General features: G+C 41.6%; 1 protein-coding gene across 11 annotated transcripts in view; it reads right to left on the reverse strand.

Moving 5' to 3' along the window:
* Nucleotides 1-10,380: 10,380 nt before the first annotated feature.
* NAXD (NAD(P)HX dehydratase) overlaps nt 10,381-20,880 on the reverse strand; it is a 79,229-nt gene continuing 68,729 nt past the window's right edge. For 10 of the 11 annotated variants that reach the window (XM_033948654.1, XM_033948655.1, XM_033948656.1 and 7 more), the window contains one exon: nt 10,381-10,821. In XM_033948654.1, the coding sequence (XP_033804545.1) occupies nt 10,653-10,821 (169 nt within the window). In that variant the 3' untranslated portion in view covers nt 10,381-10,652. The remainder of the gene's footprint in view (nt 10,822-20,880) is intronic. The other variant, XR_004539870.1, reaches the window with a different exon arrangement.

Below are 20,880 nucleotides of genomic sequence, written 5' to 3' on the forward strand. Positions count from 1 at the left end.
TTCTGCGTAGTTTCCATCTGATTGCCTAAGGCGTTCTATTCCATTTTTGTTTCTCTTCCTGTCGCTAATGTACCTAAAGAAGGATTTGTCCCCTTTTTTAATGTTCCGTGCTAGATCTTCCTCTGTTTGAAGTTTGGCTTCCCTGACTGCCTTTTTGACAGCCTATTATCGCTGAAAAATAGCTGGAAAGCGATGACCACAAATGCTCGCAGTCTAAGCAACAAAGTTCATGATCTGCAAGCCCTGATATTAGAGGCAGATCTAGATATTGTTGCTATCACAGAGACATGGTTCAGTGAATCACATGGATGGGATGCAAACATACCGGGATATAATCTTTTTAGGAAGGACAGAGATGGTCATAAAGGTGGAGGAGTAGCTCTCTATGTAAAGATCAATATCCAAGCGACCGAAATGCAAGGGACCTGGGGAGAGGAAGAAGCGATATGGATTGCTCTGAAAAGAGAAGATGGAACTTCTATCTACGTGGGTGTAGTCTACAGACCTCCGACTCAATCGCAGCAAATTGATAAGGATCTGATTGTGGATATCCAAAAGTTTGGAAGGAAAGAGGAGGTTCTGCTGTTGGGAGATTTCAACCTGCCGGATGCGGACTGGAATGTTCCGTCTGCGGAATCGGAAAGAAGTAGGGAGATTGTGGATGCCTTTCAAGAGGCTCTGCTCAGACAAATGGTGACGGAACCCACAAGGGAAAAAGCGATATTGGATCTGGTCCTCACAAATGGAGAGAGTATCTCTAATGTTCGAGTGGGTGCTCACCTGGGTAGTAGCGATCATCAAACGGTTTGGTTTGATATAACGGCTAAAGTGGAGAGCGGCCGCACGATACTTAAAGTCCTAGATTTCAAACGTACGGACTTTAATGCAATGGGAAAGTACCTGAAGAAAGAGCTGTTAGGATGGGAAGACATAAGAGAAGTGGAAAGACAGTGGTCTAAGCTGAAAGGAGCAATAAAAATGGCTACGGACCTTTATGTGAAGAAAATCAATAAAAACAAGAGAAAAAGGAAGCCGATATGGTTCTCCAACCTAGTGGCTGAGAAAATAAAGGCGAAAGAGTTGGCGTTCATGAAATATAAAAAAACCCAAGAAGAGGAGAGCAGAAAGGACTACAGGGTGAAACTGAAAGAAGCCAAGAGAGAGATACGTTTGGCGAAGGCACAGGCGGAAGAACAAATGGCTAAAAATGTAAAAAAGGGAAATAAAAATTTTTTCAGATATATTAGTGAAAGGAGGAAGATAAAAAATGGAATTGCTAGGCTAAAAGATGCTGGGAACAAATATGTGGAGAGTGATGAGGAGAAAGCAAATGTGCTAAACAAATACTTCTGTTCTGTGTTCACAGAAGAAAATCCTGGAGAAGGACCGAGATTGTCCGGCAAAGTTACACGAGAAAATGGAGTAGATTCTGCGCCGTTCACGGAGGAGGGTGTTTATGAGCAACTTGAAAAACTGAAGGTGGACAAAGCGATGGGACCAGACGGGATCCATCCCAGGATACTAAGGGAACTCAGAGAGGTTCTGACGAGACCTATTAAAGACTTGTTCAACAAATCTCTGGAGACGGGAGTGATTCCTGGGGATTGGAGGAGAGCGGATGTGGTCCCTATTCATAAAAGTGGTCACAGGGATGAAGCAGGAAACTACAGGCCGGTGAGCCTCACTTCAGTTGTTGGAAAAATAATGGAAGTGTTGCTGAAAGAAAGGATAGTGTATTTCCTTGAATCTAATGGGTTACAGGATCCGAGGCAACATGGCTTTACAAAAGGTAAATCGTGCCACACGAACCTGATTGAATTTTTTGATTGGGTGACCAGAGAGCTGGATCAAGGACATATGCTAGATGTAATTTACTTGGATTTCAGCAAAGCCTTTGATACAGTTCCTCATAGGAGGCTGTTGAACAAACTTGAAGGGCTGAAGTTAGGACCCAAAGTGGCGAACTGGGTCAGAAACTGGCTGTCGGACAGATGCCAGAGGGTGGTGGTTAATGGAAGTCGCTCGAAGGAAGGAAAGGTGACTAGTGGAGTCCCTCAGGGTTCGGTGCTGGGGCCAATCCTGTTCAATATGTATGTAAGTGACATTGCTGAAGGGTTAGAAGGAAAAGTGTGCCTTTTTGCAGATGATACCAAGATTTGTAACAGAGTAGACACCGAAGAGGGAGTGGAAAATATGAAAAAGGATCTGCAAAAGTTAGAGGAATGGTCTAATGCCTGGCAACTAAAATTCAATGCAAAGAAATGCAGAGTAATGCATTTGGGGATTAATAATAGGAAGGAACTGTATATGCTGAGAGGAGAGAAGCTGATATGCACGGACGGGGAGAGGGACCTTGGAGTGATAGTGTCCGAAGATCTAAAGGCGAAAAAACAGTGTGACAAGGCAGTGGCTGCTGCCAGAAGGATTCTGGGCTGTATAAAGAGAGGCGTAGTCAGTAGAAGGAAGAAGGTGTTGATGCCCCTGTACAGGTCATTGGTGAGGCCCCACTTGGAGTATTGTGTTCAGTTTTGGAGACCGTATCTGGCGAAAGACGTAAGAAGACTTGAGGCGGTCCAGAGGAGGGCGACGAAAATGATAGGAGGCTTGCGCCAGAAGACGTATGAGGAGAGACTGGAAGCCCTGAATATGTATACCCTAGAGGAAAGGAGAGACAGGGGAGATATGATTCAGACGTTCAAATACTTAAAGGGTATTAACTTAGAACAAAATCTTTTCCAGAGAAAGGAAAATGGTAAAACCAGAGGACATAATTTGAGGTTGAGGGGTGGTAGATTCAGGGGCAATGTTAGGAAATTCTACTTTACGGAGAGGGTGGTGGATGCCTGGAATGCGCTCCCGAGAGAGGTGGTGGAGAGTAAAACTGTGACTGAGTTCAAAGAAGCGTGGGATGAACACAGAAGATTTAGAATCAGAAAATAATATTAAAGATTGAACTAGGCCAGTTACTGGGCAGACTTGTACGGTCTGTGTCTGTGCATGGCTGTTTGGAGGAGGATGGGCTGGAGTAAGTCTTAACAGAGATTTTGGCAGTTGGAACTCAAGCACAGTACCGGGTAAAGCTTTGGATTCTCGCCCAGAAATAGCTAAGAAGAAAAAAAAAAAAAAAAAATTTAAATTGAATCAGGTTGGGCAGACTGGATGGACCATTCGGGTCTTTATCTGCCGTCATCTACTATGTTACTATGTTACTATTCTCACAGTAATTCCAACTACCTGGGGTGATATGTTCTGGGGGTCTCGCGGCCCACCTGCACATGTAGGCGGAGCTACAAACAGAACATCAGATTTCACCCATTCATGTCAATGGAAAAAATGTAAAACGCTGCCATTCTCACAGTAATTCAAAAATGGCTTGACCGATTTGAACGAAACTTGGTATGCAGATCCCTCACTACCTGGGGTGATATGTTCTGGGGGTCTCGCGGCCCACCTGCACATGTGGGCGGAGCTACAAACAGAAAATCAGATTTCACCCATTCATGTCAATGGAAAAAATGTAAAAAGCTGCCATTCTCACAGTAATTCCAACTACCTGGGGTGATATGTCCTGGGGGTCTCGCGGCCCACCTGCACACGTGGGCGGAGCTACAAACAGAACTTCAGATTTCACCCATTCATGTCAATGGAAAAAATGTAAACAGCTGCCATTCTCACAGTAAATCTAAAACGGCTTGACCGATTTGAACGAAACTTGGTATGCAGATCCCTCACTAACTGGGGTGATATGTTCTGGGGGTCTCTTCACCCAAGAATTTATATGTTCTTGCTCCTGGAGGTGAAACTAAAAATGTTGTTTATAATCAAGTTTTGTGTTAGTTGTATTGTATTCATTTTGTCAAATATTTCACATTATAATTTGAATATTGTACTTTTTATAAAGCTGTAAAAAAATAATTTCATTCACCATTATAAAGTATCTTTATTTGAATCCATTTACAGTGTTATTGCTATAATTAAATACCTGTGCAACGCCGGGGCATCAGCTAGTATAAATCTAAAAAATAAATAAATGGCTGATGGTGTGCTCAAGGTGTTAGATACCCTTGGGCCAGCCCTGTAAAAACAGGTTTGTATAATTTGTTATTTCTTAAAGATATGTTTCAAAGCCAATTTTGTTAAAAATAGCTCTTTAATTTTAGCGGGTCAGATTTAAAAACCTTGCTATGTGACGTTAACCATATAAACTTGCCTATTTTTGTTATTTTGCAAAATTTGAGATGGTCAAACATTGAGGGCTCCTTTTACGAAGGTGCACTAGCGTTTTTAGCACACACTGGATTAGCGCATGCTAGCTGAAAAACTACCGCCTGCTCAAGAGGAGGCGGTAGTGGCTAGTGCACGCTATTCTACTTGTTAGGGCCCTAACGCACCTTCGTAAAAGGAGCCCTGAATATACATATATAGAATTCTAAAATGAAGTGGAAAAAATGGCCCAATCCATGAACCTAATTTTTACTACCAATTTATTATTGCAACTTAAACTAAACTAAACCTTAGGTTTGTATACCGCGCCATCTCCACAAGTGTAGAGCTCGGCACGGTTTACAGGGTTAGGTTGAAAAGGAGCTACAATGAAGGGTTATAGGAAAGGAGCTAGGAAGATAAAGAGGGACAGGGAACCAAAAAGCGGGAGGTGTTAGATTTTTGAAAAGAGCCAAGTTTTCAGGTGTTTGCGGAAGGATTGGAGGGAACTTGAAACTCTGAGCGGGGATGTGAGGTTATTCCAGAGTTCTGTGGTTCTAAAGGGGAGGGATGTTCCTAGTTTTCCTACGAGGGATATACCTTTTGTAGAGGGGAATGATAGTTTCAGTTTTTGGGAGGATCTAGTGGAATTAGGGTTAGAGGAATTCAAGAAGAGTGGGATAACGGGAGGGAGGATGCCATGTAGGATCTTGAAGGCTAAACAGGCACATTTAAAGAGGACTCTGGAGTGAACTGGGAGCCAGTAAAGTTTGGACAGGAGAGGGGAGATGTGGTCGAACTTGCCTTTTGCGAAAATAAGCTTGGCCGCGGCGTTCTGGATTAGCTGAAGTCTATGGAGTTTTTTTTTTAGTTAGGCTTAAATAGATGGAGTTGCAATAATCCAGTCTAGAGAGGATGGTGGATTGAACAAGGACGATGAAGTGAGAATGATGAAAGTACGATCTCACTTTCCTCAGCATATGAAGACTAAAGAAGCATTTTTTTTACCAAGAAGTTGAGGTAGTCATTGAAGGAGAGAGAGGAGTCTATGATGATGCCAAGGACTTTGCTTGAAAACTCAAGCTGAAGAGTGGAGCCGGAATATAATGGGATAGAGGTGGGTAAATGATCTAATATTGGGCTGAGCCAAAGTAATTTTGTTTTGGACTCATTCAATTTCATTTGTACAGAATGTGCCCAGGAATGGAGGTTCATTATACATGCGGATATGTTCTCAGCGAGATTAGTGAGGTTCGAGTCAGTCTCGAGGAGGATGAGGATATCGTCGGCATAGGTGTAGAGAGTTTCCAGGGGGGATAGGTGAAGAAGTTTCAGAGAGGACATGTAAATATTGAAAAGGATAGGAGAGAGGGGTGAGCCTTGCGGGACTCCACATATCGGCTTCCAGGGAGGGGATGAGGTACCATTTATGTTAACGGTGTAGGAGCGTAAACGTAGGAATTTCGAGAACCAGTCTAGGACTGTGGAACTTATGCCTATTTCAGAGAGTTGGAAGATTAAGATATCATGATGGACGATGTAGAAAGCTGCGGAGAGATCGAATTGTAGAAGTACAGCGAATTTGTTGCGAGAATGAAGTTGTTGTACCTTAGAGATTAGTGAGGCTAATAGGGATTCGGTGCTGAAGTTGGGTCTGAAGCCGAATTGGTAGGGTAGGAGAATAGAGAATCTTTCTAGGTAGGATGAGAGTTGAGTGGATATGATGGATTCTAACATCTTGGTTAGGAGAGGGATGTTTGCTATTGGACGGTAATTGGAGGGAATAGAGGGATCAAGGTCGGTCTTTTTCAGTAGAGGGGTTAATGCAATATGTCCCATTTCGGAGGAGAAAAGGCCCGATGTTAGAGCAGCGTTTATAAGTTTGGTGAGGGAAGCGATGGCCTATGTAGAGATATTCTCGAATAGGTAGGAGGGGAAAGGGTCCAAGGTACAATTGCAAGATTTTAGTTTGAGGCAGAGTTTCGAGACTTGCAATTCGGAAACAAGCTCAAAAACGGTCCAGGATCTGTTGGCTGGAATGGGATTGGAGACAGGTAGGGAAGGGTTGAGGTCAGTAGAGATTAGGGAGTTGTAGGAGACTGTAGGCGGGAAGGAACATCTTAGGGTGGTAACCTTTTCATTGAAGAATTTTGCAAGGGCATCTGCTGATAGCGACGAGGGGAGCAAGGATGGGTCCTTTTTCGTAGTTAAGGAGTGCCAAATGTTAAACAACGCACTGATCTGGTTGTTGGAGCTGGAGATTTTATCTCCGAAGAAGATTTTTCTGGCTTTTTTTAGTAATGAATTGTAACGTTTAATATTGACCCTCCAGGTCTGTCTATCTGAGGGGGATTTAGATTTTTTCCATTTGCGCTCCAAAGTGCGACATTCTGTTTCAGCTCTCTATGGAGCGGTAGATACCAAGGAGCCTTTCGGGGGTAGGAGATGGTTTTTGTGGATATTGGAGCGAGGGAGTGATAGATGGATTCGGAGAGGGAGATCCAATTGCACCAGTAGGATTCAGAGTCTGTAGGCTTAGGATTGGAGGAGAGTTGGTTGAGAAATTTGGACCAGAAAAGATTACTCAAAATTTTCTTGCGGAAGGTTATTGAATGGGAGGAATGGGATGGGGATTCAAGGTGTGACATGAAAATGGGGAGGCAAGTAGCCCCTAGGAAGTGGTCAGACCAAGGGATTTGTTCCCAACGGGTGTCATCAATTGAAGTTTTGAAGGCAGTAAGATTGAGGAAAGTGGTGAAGTCTAATGTATGTCCTTTTTCGTGGGTTGGAGAAGAGGTAGGTGAGGGGAAACCTAGAGAGGTAAGGAAGTTGTTAAATTCGATCGTGTCCTTGCTATTGGTGTCATCAAGGTGGAGATTAATATCGCCAACAATCAGTAGTCTTTGAAATTTAAGAAAGGCATTTGTTATAGCCTCAAAGACGAGATTGGAGGAGTTGTTCCAAGGGGTAGGTGGGCGGTATAGTAACAAGATGCCCAATGGGTGAGTGAGGAGTTCATCATTGACAGAGGCAAGCATATATTCTAGAGCGGCGTGAGTACCCTTCTCGAGGAGCTGGACGTCAAAGAAAGATTTGTAGAGCAGTGCCAGTCCGCCTCCTTTTCGGTTGGATCTGGGGGAGAAGAGGCCTTGATAACCATGGGGGAGGAGTTTGTTTTGTGTAAAAAGATCATCTTTGGCGATCCATGATTCCGTGATGCACAGGAATCCAGGGTTGAACTCATCTAGAAGGTCCTTCAAGATTTGGGTCTTATTGCATGCTGATCTGGCATTACAATAAAGAGTCGGGACTGGGGTGAGAGTCAGAGACAGCATTGGGAAGATTGGCTGGGGGCAGGGGCTTTAGTGAGTTTAGGTTGGCTTTTCGGGGGTTTTTCTTGAAAGGGGGAATTCTGGTGCATATCAGTTGGGGATTCTGAGGCCAGGGCACATATTATTGGTGTTTGGTGGGTCGAGTAGGTTGAGGGAGGGGGGTATCAGACAGAGGGAAGAATAGAGAGGTGAGGAGAAGGAACCAGAAGAAAGGATTCATGGCAGGGTTAGGGCCAGATGGTTGGTGTGTGAGAATCTGCAGCAATGGGGAATTAGTGTTAGCTAAGGAAGGGGCAGGGGACTTAATTAGGCTGGCTGAGTGCATAGCCAAGAGTAGGGAAGAAAAGGTGAAACCTTTGGCAGTAATACAGTTTGGCACTGAACAAAAGCATAGACAGTAATAAACTTAGGCATCTAAAACAAGAGCATGGACAATAATAAAAAAAATATGGAGCTAAAACAAGAGTATAGACAATAATAAAATTTGGCCCCCAATGGATCTCGATAAGCCAAGGAGGGGGAAGGCGGTGAGTTAGTCAGAAAGGAGCCACGTTGGTTTGAGTGTCAGACTGCAGCTCTCCTCTGTCGGCTCTCCCCTGCTGGAATGAGGGAGGGGTGAAGATGATGATAGGTGCCCTGCTGGAAAGGGCTCCTGATCTGGCCACTAGTGAAACTGGCGGTTGGTGCCGAGCATCGTCAGCGCTGCTCCTCTTGTAATTCTCTCTCCTGCTGGAACGGGGGAGGGGTGTAGATGATGCTAGGTGCCCTGCTGGAAAGGGCTCCTGATCTGGCCACTAGTGAAACTGGCAATTGGTACTGAGCACCGTCAGCGCTGCCCCAACTGTAGTTCTCTCCCCTGCTGGAACGGGGGAGGGGTGAAGGTGATGCTAGGTGCCCTGCTGGAAAGGGCTTCCGATTTGGCCACTAGTGAAGCTGGCAGTTGGTACTGAACACTGTCAGCGCTGCTCCTCATGTAGTTCTCTCCCCTGCTGGAACTTAACTGAACTAGTGCAACAAAACAAATTCCCTGTTTCTTTAAAAAAAAAGGCACACAGTACAGACTGGTAAGAATCTACAATATAGATCAGGGGTAGGGAACTCCGGTCCTCGAGGGCCATAATCCAGTCAGGTTTTCAGGATTTCCCCAATGAATATGCATTAGATCTATTTGCATGCACTGTTTTCAATGCATATTCATTGGGGGAAATCCTGAAAACCCAACTGGATTATGGCCCTCGAAGACCGGAGTTCCCCCACCCCTGATATAGATATTTTTTAGCTGTATTAGGGGCCCTTTTAATAAAGTGTGGTAGGTTTTCTACTTAATTTTTGCTGTTAAGTACCTTACTGTGTTATGTTTATTTACAATTAGTATGGATGAAACTGTGCTAACTGCAATGTGCAGTCCATACCCATTCTCCAACTAGTTCCCACCCTTAACACAGCATGCACTAACCAGTGGTTCCCAACCCTGTCCTGGAGGACCACCAGGCCAGTCGGGTTTTCAGGATAGCCCTAATGAATATGCATGCAGCAGATTTGCATGCCTGGCACCTCCATTATATGCAGATCTCTCTCATGCATATTCATTGGGGCTATCCTGAAAACCCGACTGGCCTGGTGGTCCTCCAGGAGAGGGTTGGGAACCACTGCACTAACAATTACCACACTCCTGTGTTTATGTTAATTCACACATGAACAACTTAACACGCTTTAGTAAAAGGGTCCCTTAATCATGCAGCAAACTAGCATCAATTGAACATAAGAATTCCCTAAATTTTTATTTATTTAAAAAATTTCTACACTGCTTATACCCTATGCAGCTTATAATATTCACACACATAAATCCAGGATAAAACAACATAATTCATTACAAGGACTCAAGACACATCAATTAAGGGATACGTCCTATAATTTAGAAGAATGCTTTAAGAAATAAATGTGTTTCCAAAGATTTTTTGAAGGACTTTAAATCTTTACATTACCTCAAAGAGCCACTCAAAGCACTCCATAAACAAGGCCCAGCCACAGAGATTGCTGCCATCCATGTTTTCTTATAATGTACCATTTGTAGAAGCTCAAGCGATATATCCGTGTCCTTTCTGAAAGCAAGTAAAAATAAAAAGGGCCTATCTGAGCAAGGGATCTATGTGATCTCAGAGATAAGTTGTGTCATTTTCCAGCCCCTCCTCTTACTTTATCTTCTTTCATCTTTGAATTTTCCTCCCCAGGCATCATGATTAGGTGGTATTGGGATGCTTACCAATCAAACATGCTGGCAAGATGCCTCCTCAGTGGCTTTCTTTGACCAGCAGGGGTTGCCAAGGTAGCAGCTTTCATTCTCAAGTGTGAAGGTTATCACTTCTAAGCACCCAATGCCAACTCACATGGGTTCTGAATTTCCAGCACTGCATGATAGCACTCTAGTGCCTGTTATCTTGGAGAAATTCTTACATTGCATAACAAGAAGTTAGATGCCAAAGGTATTAACAAAGTAGAAATTGGATGGGATTCCAATTAAGGTGTCCAATGAATCAGTTCATAATCTAAGGTTTAGATTTTTCATTTGTATGTTCAAAAGATTTTTGCACTTTTGATTCTTTGGAATATATGGACATGCAAAAAGGAAACAAGGAAAAATATTCCTTCCCAGCACCGCTAGAAAAAATATTGAAATATCCACTAAAACACACCTCATGCAATATCCTTTTGTAAAAAGACATGGTGCTTACATTGATTTGATTTTAAGTAGTTGTGTACCTTCTTTAAAGGAGGAGTTTAGGAAACATGTAAGAACCACTAGCTTCTTAGGATCTAAAAACAGAGAAGCTTATTAGAGAGGATGTCTATTTTTTCTTTCCAAAGTTTATTTTTGTATATTATACACAATCTTCTTTTTAAAGCACATTTCAGATCTATAGCTACATGTCAGCCAAAAACAGTTTTTGTATTTCAAATTCTTTAAAAAAAAAAGTTATCTACATTAAACCTTCTATATAACTTTAAAAGCCAAGACAGTCTTAGGTATTGACGATGCTGCAGCAGCTGAAAATGATACATTATTTGTATGCATTGATAGCATGGATTTAACATGTGTCCAACTTCAGCCCTTTTCAACTAATTTGTTGCCTTGACTTCATGTTCAAAAAGTTTGTTGAAAGCTGTCCCAATTTCTGTAATCATGTCCTTAGTCGTCATTGAGCGCCCATATTTTTGGAAGGCCTGGTTGTTGCACTGTCGTGTAAGAGAACAAGCTCCAAATGCAGCCACTAGAAAAGGATTTAAACTAAAAAAAAATAAAATAAAGGAAAGCAATGTTACTAGCTTAAAAGAAAAACAATGTTAAGTTCATAATTTTAACTTTCAGAGAGGAAAACACATGGGCCCCGATTTATAAATGGCGCTCAACTCCTAGGTGTCACTGAGCGCAATTGTCAATTATCTACTAGATGCCATTTATGTAATTGTACCTAGTGGTGCCTAAGCAGTCTTAGGTGTTGAACCTTTAGACCAAGGGTCTCAAAGTCCCTCCTTGAGGGCTGCAATCCAGTTGGGTTTTCAGGATTTCCCCAATGACTATGCATGAGATCTATGTGCATGCACTGCTTTCAATACATATTCATTGGGGAAATCCTGAAAACCCGACTGGATTGGGCCCTCAAGGAGGGACTTTGAGATCCCTGCTTTAGACGTACTGCCATTAGGCTGGGGTTTTCTTGACCTAAATGAATGCTCCTAAGTTAAGCGCCTAAGTCAAATCATATCAAAATCCATCCTGAATCATACCTTCTTGCTGGTAGGCGCCTATCTCAAAGTGGTAGGCTCCTACTGAGTTAGGCGTCTACCAGCAGTGGTGTAGGGAGGGGTGAGTGGCACCCCTTCCTCACCTTCTTCTCTGCCCCCTGCACACTCCCTCTTCCTGTCCCCTGTACCTTTTTAATTTTCCAGGCACGAGCAACCTCACGAACTTGCTGCCCGTATCGTGTCTGCTATCTCTCTGATGTCACTCGCTAGGCATGGGGCCTAGAAAGTGACATTAGCGAGAAGTGATATAGACATGGGCAGCAAGTTCGTAATGCTGTTCACGCAGGGAAATTTAAAGAGGTACCAGGGAAGGGGCACGTGGCAGGGGAAGGTCAGAAAGGAGAGACCATGTCCAGGGCAGACTGCCCCCCCACTCCCCTTACTACGCCACTGTCCACCAGCTAATTAATTTTTTAGTAGTATTTTTAATTATCAGCGCTGATAGTATGTGTGGCGCAGGGATTAGAGCTACAGCCTTAGCAGACTGAGGCTTTAGGTTGAAATCCCTCGCTGCTCCTTGTGACCCTGGGCAAGTCACTTAATCCTCTCATTGCCCCAGGTACACTAGATAAGAGTTTGAGCCCACCAGGACAGATAGGGAAATATGATAAGTGCCTGAATGTAAAAACCACTTAGTAGATAAGTGGTATATAAATAATAAAATTAATTAAGCCAATTAAAAAAAATTAAGTTAGGCGCGCCGATCTAGGCACCTAACTTTAAGTGTTATTTATAGAATTTGGTGCATACGGCCTGGCTGGGCCTGCTCTTACTATTGGGTCAGGCCTGGCTTGTACCTGGATGGGAGACACCCCAGGAATAGGCACTGCAGGCTGAGGGGACTTATATTGGGTAGCAGTAACACAGTAGAGCCACACACTGCATGGGAGAAGGCAATGGCAAACCACTCTTGTACTGTGCCATGAAACATCACAGGTGAATTCCTCACTGTGTATTGCCAGGGCTCGATAGCTGACTTGGTGGCATAATCCATCTATCAATACAAGAATCCCCCACATCTACATCTTAACAGTAATCCTGCATATTGTACTATCTTTCTGGATGTGGTTAGGTCTTCCCTATTATTTCTTTACTTCTTTTAAAACTTGATTTTTTGGGAAAACTGTAAACCGCCCTGATCCGATAAGGCTGGGCAGTATATCAAGCTTTTAAATAAAACAAATATCAATTTTACAATGACACTATTTACATGTGTAGATGCTATAGGACACAAAATTTTAAGTGAACATCTGGGTATGGTTTGGGAAAGAGACTGTAGTGAAGACTAACATGTTTAGAAATTCTACTTATATATGGTAATGAAAAAGAAAGGCTGCACTGTTCAACCAGCTTTAACATGTGGCTCAAAACCAAGTTTTTAGATACAAAAGTGGATGAGGCAATAAAAGGAACAACAAGAGGCTATACTATAATAATGGACTCCATCTTTCTGTTGCAAGAAAAAGGCTCCTTAAGTAAAACAAAAATTCAAAACAATGTGTTTGGACAGATGTTGAAACTACAGGAAAGGAGAGAAAATAGAACATTCATTTTTAAGCTGGGGCCACTTTGGATTCTAATAAGCTGAAGGAGCACCACCAAATATCTGCCAATGCAGAGCCATGACACTACTGACAACTGTGTGTCAATTGACATCCATCCCATCTTTAAACTTCACTGAGAGTATCTTCAAGGTTGTCTACTGAGAAATGCACTGTCTTTCAAACATGTCTTCCCACACACAGCAATCTCCTCAGCTGGTCAGTTTTTGCCCTTTCTTCTCAGCTGAATGGATGTGAAAGAAAGCTCTCGTTAGAACTGATAATGAGAGCGAGAGAGAGCACGAGATTATATATTTATTCATGGCATCTTCAAGGATCAACAGTTCCACGTGGGACAGTTTCCACTTTCAATTCAGTCTGTTTCCAGAAAGTTTGATATTAATTTATTTAAAAACTTAATATACTGCCTGGAGTCACAGCGGTTTCCAATTAAACATACACAAAGCAAGAAAACCAAAACAGTAAAAAAACATTCTTCAAAACATCAACACCACATTTGAAAATCAAATTTACAAATCCTTCAGTAAGGTATTTAAAAGAATAATTAAAAAAATGGCCAACAATTTTAGGAACGAGAGATCAGAAATATGTGTCTACAAACAGTTTGGTTTTCAACATCTTCTTGAAGCTGTAATGATCTGCACATAATCTTAATTGTCCAGTAAGCTTGTTCCCATATGATATTCTGGAAATGGAAAACATTTGGAGTTGAGTTGCCACATATCTTACATTATTAGTTGTCAATGTTACTAATTTCATTCTCCCCTCAGATTGTAATGCCCTCGAGGTTTATAAATCTCCCACAGAGGGGGGGGGGGGAGGGGGTTCTGGGGGTGTTGGGCGGTTTGGAGGTGGGATTTTGGTTTTGTAATATAAAAACATTGAGCATGTCTGAAGTTTGCTTTGTATCTTTGTTTGCTGTTTTTCATGAGCTCAATAAAATATATTTGAACATAAATCTCCCACAGAGATTGAAACCAGAATGGCACGGTTTGATATACTATTTGATGTACCAGGGACAGCACTTTAAACTGAATTTTTTGCTCAATCGGCAGCCAGTGCAACTCCAGGATTAGACTGTGTCCAGCTATCTCACTCTTCAGTAGTGGCGAGAGCGACTATGGGTTTCTTTAATATTGCTGCAGGATCATTTAGGGAATTTTTTTTTTTCAAGGAGTATAAACACTTATCAACTATATATGGGACAGTTACATAGTAACATAGTAGATCACAGCAGCTAAAGACCCGAATGGTCCATCCAGTCTGCCCAACCTGATTCAATTTAAATTTTTTCTTCTTAGCTATTTCTGGGCAAGAATCCAAAGCTCTTCCCGGTAATATGCTTGGGTTCCAACTGTCGAAGTCTCCGTCAAATTTCACTCCAGCCCATCTACACCCTTCCAGCCATTGAAGCCCCCCCCAGCCCATCCTCAACCAAATATTTACTATTATTTTCCGATTCTAGAACTTCTGTGTTCATCCACGTTTCTTGAACTCTGTCACCGTTTTCATCTCCACCACCTCTCTCGGGAGTGCATTTCAGGCATCCACCAACCTCTCCGTAAAGTAGAATTTCCTAACATTGCTCTTGAATCTACCACCACTCAACCTCAAATTATGTCCTCTGGTTTTACCATTTTCATTTCTCTGAAAAAGATTTTGTTCTACGTTAATACCCTTCAAGTATTTGAACGTCTGAATCATATCTCCCCTGTCTCTCCTTTCCTCTAGGGCAGTGGTTCCCAACCCTGTCCTGGAGGAACACCAGGCCAATTGGGTTTTCAGGCTAGCCCTAATGAATATGCATGAAGCAAATTTGCATGCTTATCACTTCCATCATATGCAAATCTCTCTCATGCATATTCATTAGGGCTAGCCTGAAAACCCGATTGGCCTGGTGTTCCTCCAGGACAGGGTTGGGAATCACTGCTCTAGGGTATACATATTCAGGGCTTCCAGTCTCTCCTCATACGTCTTCTGGCGCAAACCTCCTATCATTTTCGTTGTCCTCCTCTGGACCACTTCAAGTCTTCTTACATCCTTCGCCAGATACAGTCTCCAGAACTGAACACAATACTCCAAGTGGGGCCTCACCAATGACATGTATATGGGCATCAACACCTTCTTCCTTCTACTGGCTATGCCTCTCTTTATACAGCCCAGCATCCTTCCGGCAGCAGCTGTCTTGTCACAGTTTTTTTGCCTTTAGATCTTCAGACACTATCACCCCAAGGTCCCTCTCCCCATCCGTGCATATCAGCCTCTCACCTCCCAGCATATACGGTTCCTTCCGATTATTAATCCCCAAATGCATTACTCTACATTTCTTCGTATTGAATTTTAGTTGCCAGACATTAGACCATTCCTCTAACTTTTGCAGATCCTTTTTCATATTTTCTGCTCCCTCTTTGGTGTCTACTCTGTTACAAATCTTGGTATAATCTGCAAAAAGGCAAACTTTTCCTTCTAACCCTTCAGCAATGTCACTCACAAACATATTGAACAGGATCAGCACCAAACCCTGAGGGACTCCACTACTCACCTTTCCTTCCTCCGAGCGACTTCCATTAACCACCACCCTCTGGCATCTGTCCGAAAGCCAGTTTCTAACCCAGTTCACCACTTTGGGTCCTAACTTTAGCCCTTCAAGTTTGTTCACGAGCCTCCTATGAGGAACCGTATCAAAGGCTTTGCTGAAATCTAAGTAAATTACATCTAGCATATGTCCTCGATTCAGCTCTCCAGTCACCCAATCAAAAACTTCAATCAGGTTAGTTTGACAAGACTTACCTTTAGTAAAGCCATGTTGCCTCGGATCCTGTAACCCATTAGATTCCAGGAAGTTCACTATCCTTTCTTTCAGAACTATCCTTTCTTCTATTATTTTTCAAACAACTGAAGTAAGGCTTACTGGCATGTAGTTTCCCGCTTCATCCCTGTGACCACTTTTGTGAACAGGGACCACATCCGCTCTCCTCCAATCTCCAGGAACCACTCCCGTCTCTAGAGATTTGTTGAACAAATCTTTAATAGGACCCACTAGAACCTCTCTGAGCTCCCTCAGTATCCTGGGATGGATCCCGTCTGGTCCCATCGCTTTGTCCACCTTCAGTTTTTCAAGTTGCTCAAAAACACTTTCCTCCTTGAACAGCGCAGAATCTACTCCATTTTCTCATGTTACTTTGCCAGACAATCTCGGTCCTTCTCCAGGATTTTCTTCCGTGAACACAGAACAGAAGTATTTGTTTAGCACGTTTGCTTTTTCCTCATCACTCTCCACATATTGGTTCCCAGCATCTTTTAATTTAGCAATTCCATTTTTTATCTTCCTCCTTTCACTAATATATCTGAAAAAAATTTTTGTCTCTCTTTTTCACATTTATAGCCATTTGTTCTTCCGCCTGTGCTTTCGCCAGACGTATCTCTCTCTTGGCTTCTTTCAGTTTCACCCGGTAGTCTTTTCTGCACTCCTCTTCTTGGTTTTTTTAAAAAAAATATTTCACGAACGCCAACTCTTTTGCCTTTATTTTCTCCGCCACTAGTTTGGAGTACCATATCAGTTTTCTTTTTTCTTGTTTTTATTTATTTTCTTCACATAAAGGTCTGTAGCCATTTTTATCGCTCCTTTCAGCTTAGACCACTGGTTTTCCACTTCTCTTATGTCCTCCCATCCTAACAGTTCTTTCTTCAGGTACTCTCCCATTTTATTAAAGTCCCTACGTTTGAAATCTAGGACTTTAAGTATCAAGCGGCCGCTCTCCACTTTAGCCGTTATATCAAACCAAACCGTTTGATGATCGCTACTTCCCAGTTGAGCACCCACTCAAACATTAGAGATACTCTCTCCATTTGTGAGGACCAGATCCAATATCACTTTTTCCCTCGTAGGTTCCATCACCATTTATCTTAGCAGAGCCTCTTGAAAGACAACCACAATCTTCCTACTTCTTTCCGATTACACAGACGGAACATTCCAGTCTGCATCCGGCAGGTTGAAATCTCCCAACCGCAGCACCTCCTCTTTCCTTCCAAACTTTGGGATATCCACAATCAGATCCATATCAATTTGCTGTGATTGAGTCAGTGTAGACTACACCCACGTAGATAGAAGTTTCATCTTCTCTTTTCAGAGCGATCCATATCGCTTCTTCCTCTCCCCTGGTCCCTTGCATTTTGTTCGCTTGGATATCGATCTTTACATAGAAAGCTACTCCTCAACCTTTTTGACCATCTCTGTCCTTCCCCAAAAGATTATATCCCGGTATGTTTACATCCCATCCAAGGGATTCACTGAACCATGTCTCTGTGATAGCAACTATATCCAGATCTGCCTCTAACATCAGGACTTCCAAATCATGAACCTTGTTGCTTAGACTGCGAGCATTTGTGGTTATCGCTTTCCAGATATTTTTCAGCAGTAATCTCCTTTTTTGTATAGATTTTTGTTTCGTTTCACTTTCCGTTGCAATGCTAATGAGCGAGTTGCTGATATTGTTTACGTTGCAATCTTTACTACCATCACATCTTGTCTTTTGCCGGGGGTGGTTCATACATACTTTCTTTCACAAGGTGCATCTACTCTTTCTGTGCAATCTCAAGTTCAGCTAGCAGAGGCTAATGACTATGGTAGCCACCTTAACAGAACAGCTTAAGCCTTCAAGACCTCAGCCAGGGTCTCTGTTTCAGCAATTGCAGCCAAATGTATTGCATGGGTACAGGTGTTGGACTGAGTGCTTTTTGTACTGAATACTTGTTATTCCAAGAGAGAGACTATTAATGATTAAGATGATTGTTCTATTCTTCAGTATCTTTCAGCATTTCAACCCTCTACATTGACCTCCTTGCTTGTATCAACATGGCTATAATTACCAAAAACAAACTCACTAGGCTCAAAATTATATTACCCTTAAGACAAGGTAAAGAAAGGAAAGGACTTAGCATAAACAGATTCCTAGTGTCCAATCTAAGTAGGAGTCTTCCTTATGATTGTACTACAATACATAAGAACATAAGAGTTGCCAAACTGGGACAGACCAAAGGTCTATCAAGCCCAGTATCCTTGCTTCCAGCAATTGCCAACCCAGGACACAAGTACCTGGCAAGATCCCAAGCAGTAAAACAGATTTTATACTGCTTATCTTAGGAATAACCAGCAGATTTCCATAAGCCATCTCTTTTTTATATATTCTTTATTCATTTTTCATCTTACAACAAGTGTGTCAGAAAATAACAGTTAAACTTATACAATATCACTTGAGTATCTACCATTATTAGTTTCACAATTAAAAATAAATCCCTCCTTCCCAACCCTATTATTACACATGTGATTACATATATATATTATTTTCTATTAATCCAACCCATCAATATATAATTAAACTTCTTCACACACCCCATCCCTGTACAATTATACCAACTGGGGGAAAAATAATATTTTATTCATTACAATACTCTATTAATGGTCTCCAAACCTCCTGAAAGTTATTAAAATTTCTTTTCTGCAACGCTAACATTCTTTCCATCTTATACATATGACACAGTGAATTCCACCAAAAACTGTAATTTAATCTATTCCAGTTTTTCCAATTAAATGTAATCTGCTGAATGGCAACTCCTGTCATAATAAGTAATAGCTTATTATTCTTTGCAGAAATTTGACTTTTCTTCCTCATTGACATTCCAAATAAAATAGTATCATAGGATAGAGCCACAGGCCCCAAATTGATTTCCAAAAAGCCAAAATGAATGGACAATAGAACAATAAATGATCTAAAGTCCCAGGTTCGAGATGACAATGGCAACATTTATTTTTCTTAGAGCTATCTAACTTTTGTAAACGAACAGGGGTCCAGAAAGCTCGGTGCAACAGAAAAAAACAAGTTTGTCTCATAGATGCTGACATTGTACAACTTATCCTCCAAGACCAAATTCGTGGCCATTGAGACGCAGTAATTTGATGTTTAATCTCAATGCTCCAAATGTTCCTAAGACCAGTTTTTGGTTTTTATTCATAAATCCAGATATCAATTTATACCACTGTGCGGCCTGGTGTCCCAGGAAGTCAACCTGAAAGCACAAGAACTCTAAACTATATTGGTTATTAAGATTTTTCCATTCAGGGAACCCTGACTGAATGGCCTGCTTCAGTTGCAACCATCTATAACTTTGTGATTTATTAAGACCAAATTTGTGTTGCAGCTGTGAAAAATCAAGCAGTTTACCATTAGGTATAACATCGTCCAGAGTTCTAATACCTGCCATTACCCAATACTTCCAGATGACCTTGAATCCGCCTATTTGAATCTTGGAGTTAAGCCATATAGTTTGATTGGTTGATTTATGATTTGACTTGGTAGACCATAACATCCTACTGCAAATCTTGGACTCAATAGGCATCTCAGATAAAGTATACTCATGGTTTGAAGGTTTCTTAAAATTCAGAACATACAAAGTAAAATCATACAAAGAAAAATCCAAACTTTGGTCCAACCCCTGCGGCGTACAAGGTTCCCCACTATCCCCTACTCTCTTCAACCTATATACGGCCTCTTATTGACTTTAAGAATAAATGGGATGCCCTAGTAGGATCCTTACGAGGGTCGAGTTAAGGAACTAAGTCATTAGTACTCAGACTTAATGGGGTGGGTCAGTAGAGTGGGCAGACTTGATGGGCTATAGCCCTTTTCTGCCGTCATCTTTCTATGTTTCTATGTTTCTATAGGAACAAACAAGGCCTAACCTCTTATAGCTATGCATCACCATCCTCATTCCTTTCGACCAACCAAAGCTCTCAATGAAAGACACATTACATTGAACTCTAGTTACAGTTATGACTTGGATGGAAGACCACAAACTGAAACTCAACCCAGACAAAACTAAATTAATCCTCCTAGAAAATAACAAAATCCCAACCATAACCAACTTAGAAATCAACTCTATCAATTACCCTTTGCAAACCACCCTAAAACTACTAGGTATGACTATTGACAGAGGCTACACCATGCAACCACAAATAAACAAAACAATACAGAAATATTTCGCAGTTATGAGAAACTTTAGACAAGTCCAAAAATTATTCAAAAAAACACAATTTCAGCTCCTAGTACAATCTCTAATCCTAAGTATCCTAGACTACTGCAACATCCTCTACCTTCCCTACCCAGCAATAATGATTAAACAACTACAATTCAAAATACAACGCTGAGACTCGTCTATTCATTGAAGAAACATGACCACATTACTGAGGCATACATCGACTCACATTGGCTTCCAATCCAGGAAAGAATACAATTTAAATTCTACTGTATACTATTTAAAACTATAAACGGAGACAGCCCAATCTACCTAAACAACCGCTTCATCCAAACTACCTCTACCAGGCATAGAAACCCCCCCCCCCCCGTTCACTTACCCCCAATCAAAGAAGTAAAACGGAAAAAACTATACGACGGCCTACTAACCACTCAAGCAGCAAAAATAGATAATCAAATCTCCAACCTATTGATAACAACCCCAGACTACAAGATGTTCAGAAAGGAAATAAAAAATTATACTCTTCAAGAAATCCTTTAATAAAGCTTAATACCACGAATACCCCCTTCTTACTATCCCCCTCCCTAACCCCTGATCCTACTTATCCCTCTCTTGGAAACAATCTCTGATCTAACTTTGTAACACTTCTTCCATAACTCTTTTTGTAATCCAGTTTGAACCGAAACATAATGGCGGAATAGAAATCTATAATGTAATGTAATAGGTGTTAAATTATTCACAAATCTCAAAGTTTTCCATGTATCTACTAACACTTTGTTTTATTTATATATCCTAGGCATTTTGATACTAAGAACATGGTTTAATCGCAGAGGAAAAATGAGTTGCCATTCCAACCACAACCAGTCTGGAATATTTTCAATGGGCTCTGGGAGGACCCAATACATACCTTGGCGCATAATTTAGGCTTGATGATACCTATGAAAATT

The sequence above is a fragment of the Geotrypetes seraphini genome, chromosome 6 (genome assembly GCF_902459505.1).
Source record: "Geotrypetes seraphini chromosome 6, aGeoSer1.1, whole genome shotgun sequence".
NCBI classification, from domain to species: Eukaryota; Metazoa; Chordata; class Amphibia; order Gymnophiona; family Dermophiidae; genus Geotrypetes; species Geotrypetes seraphini.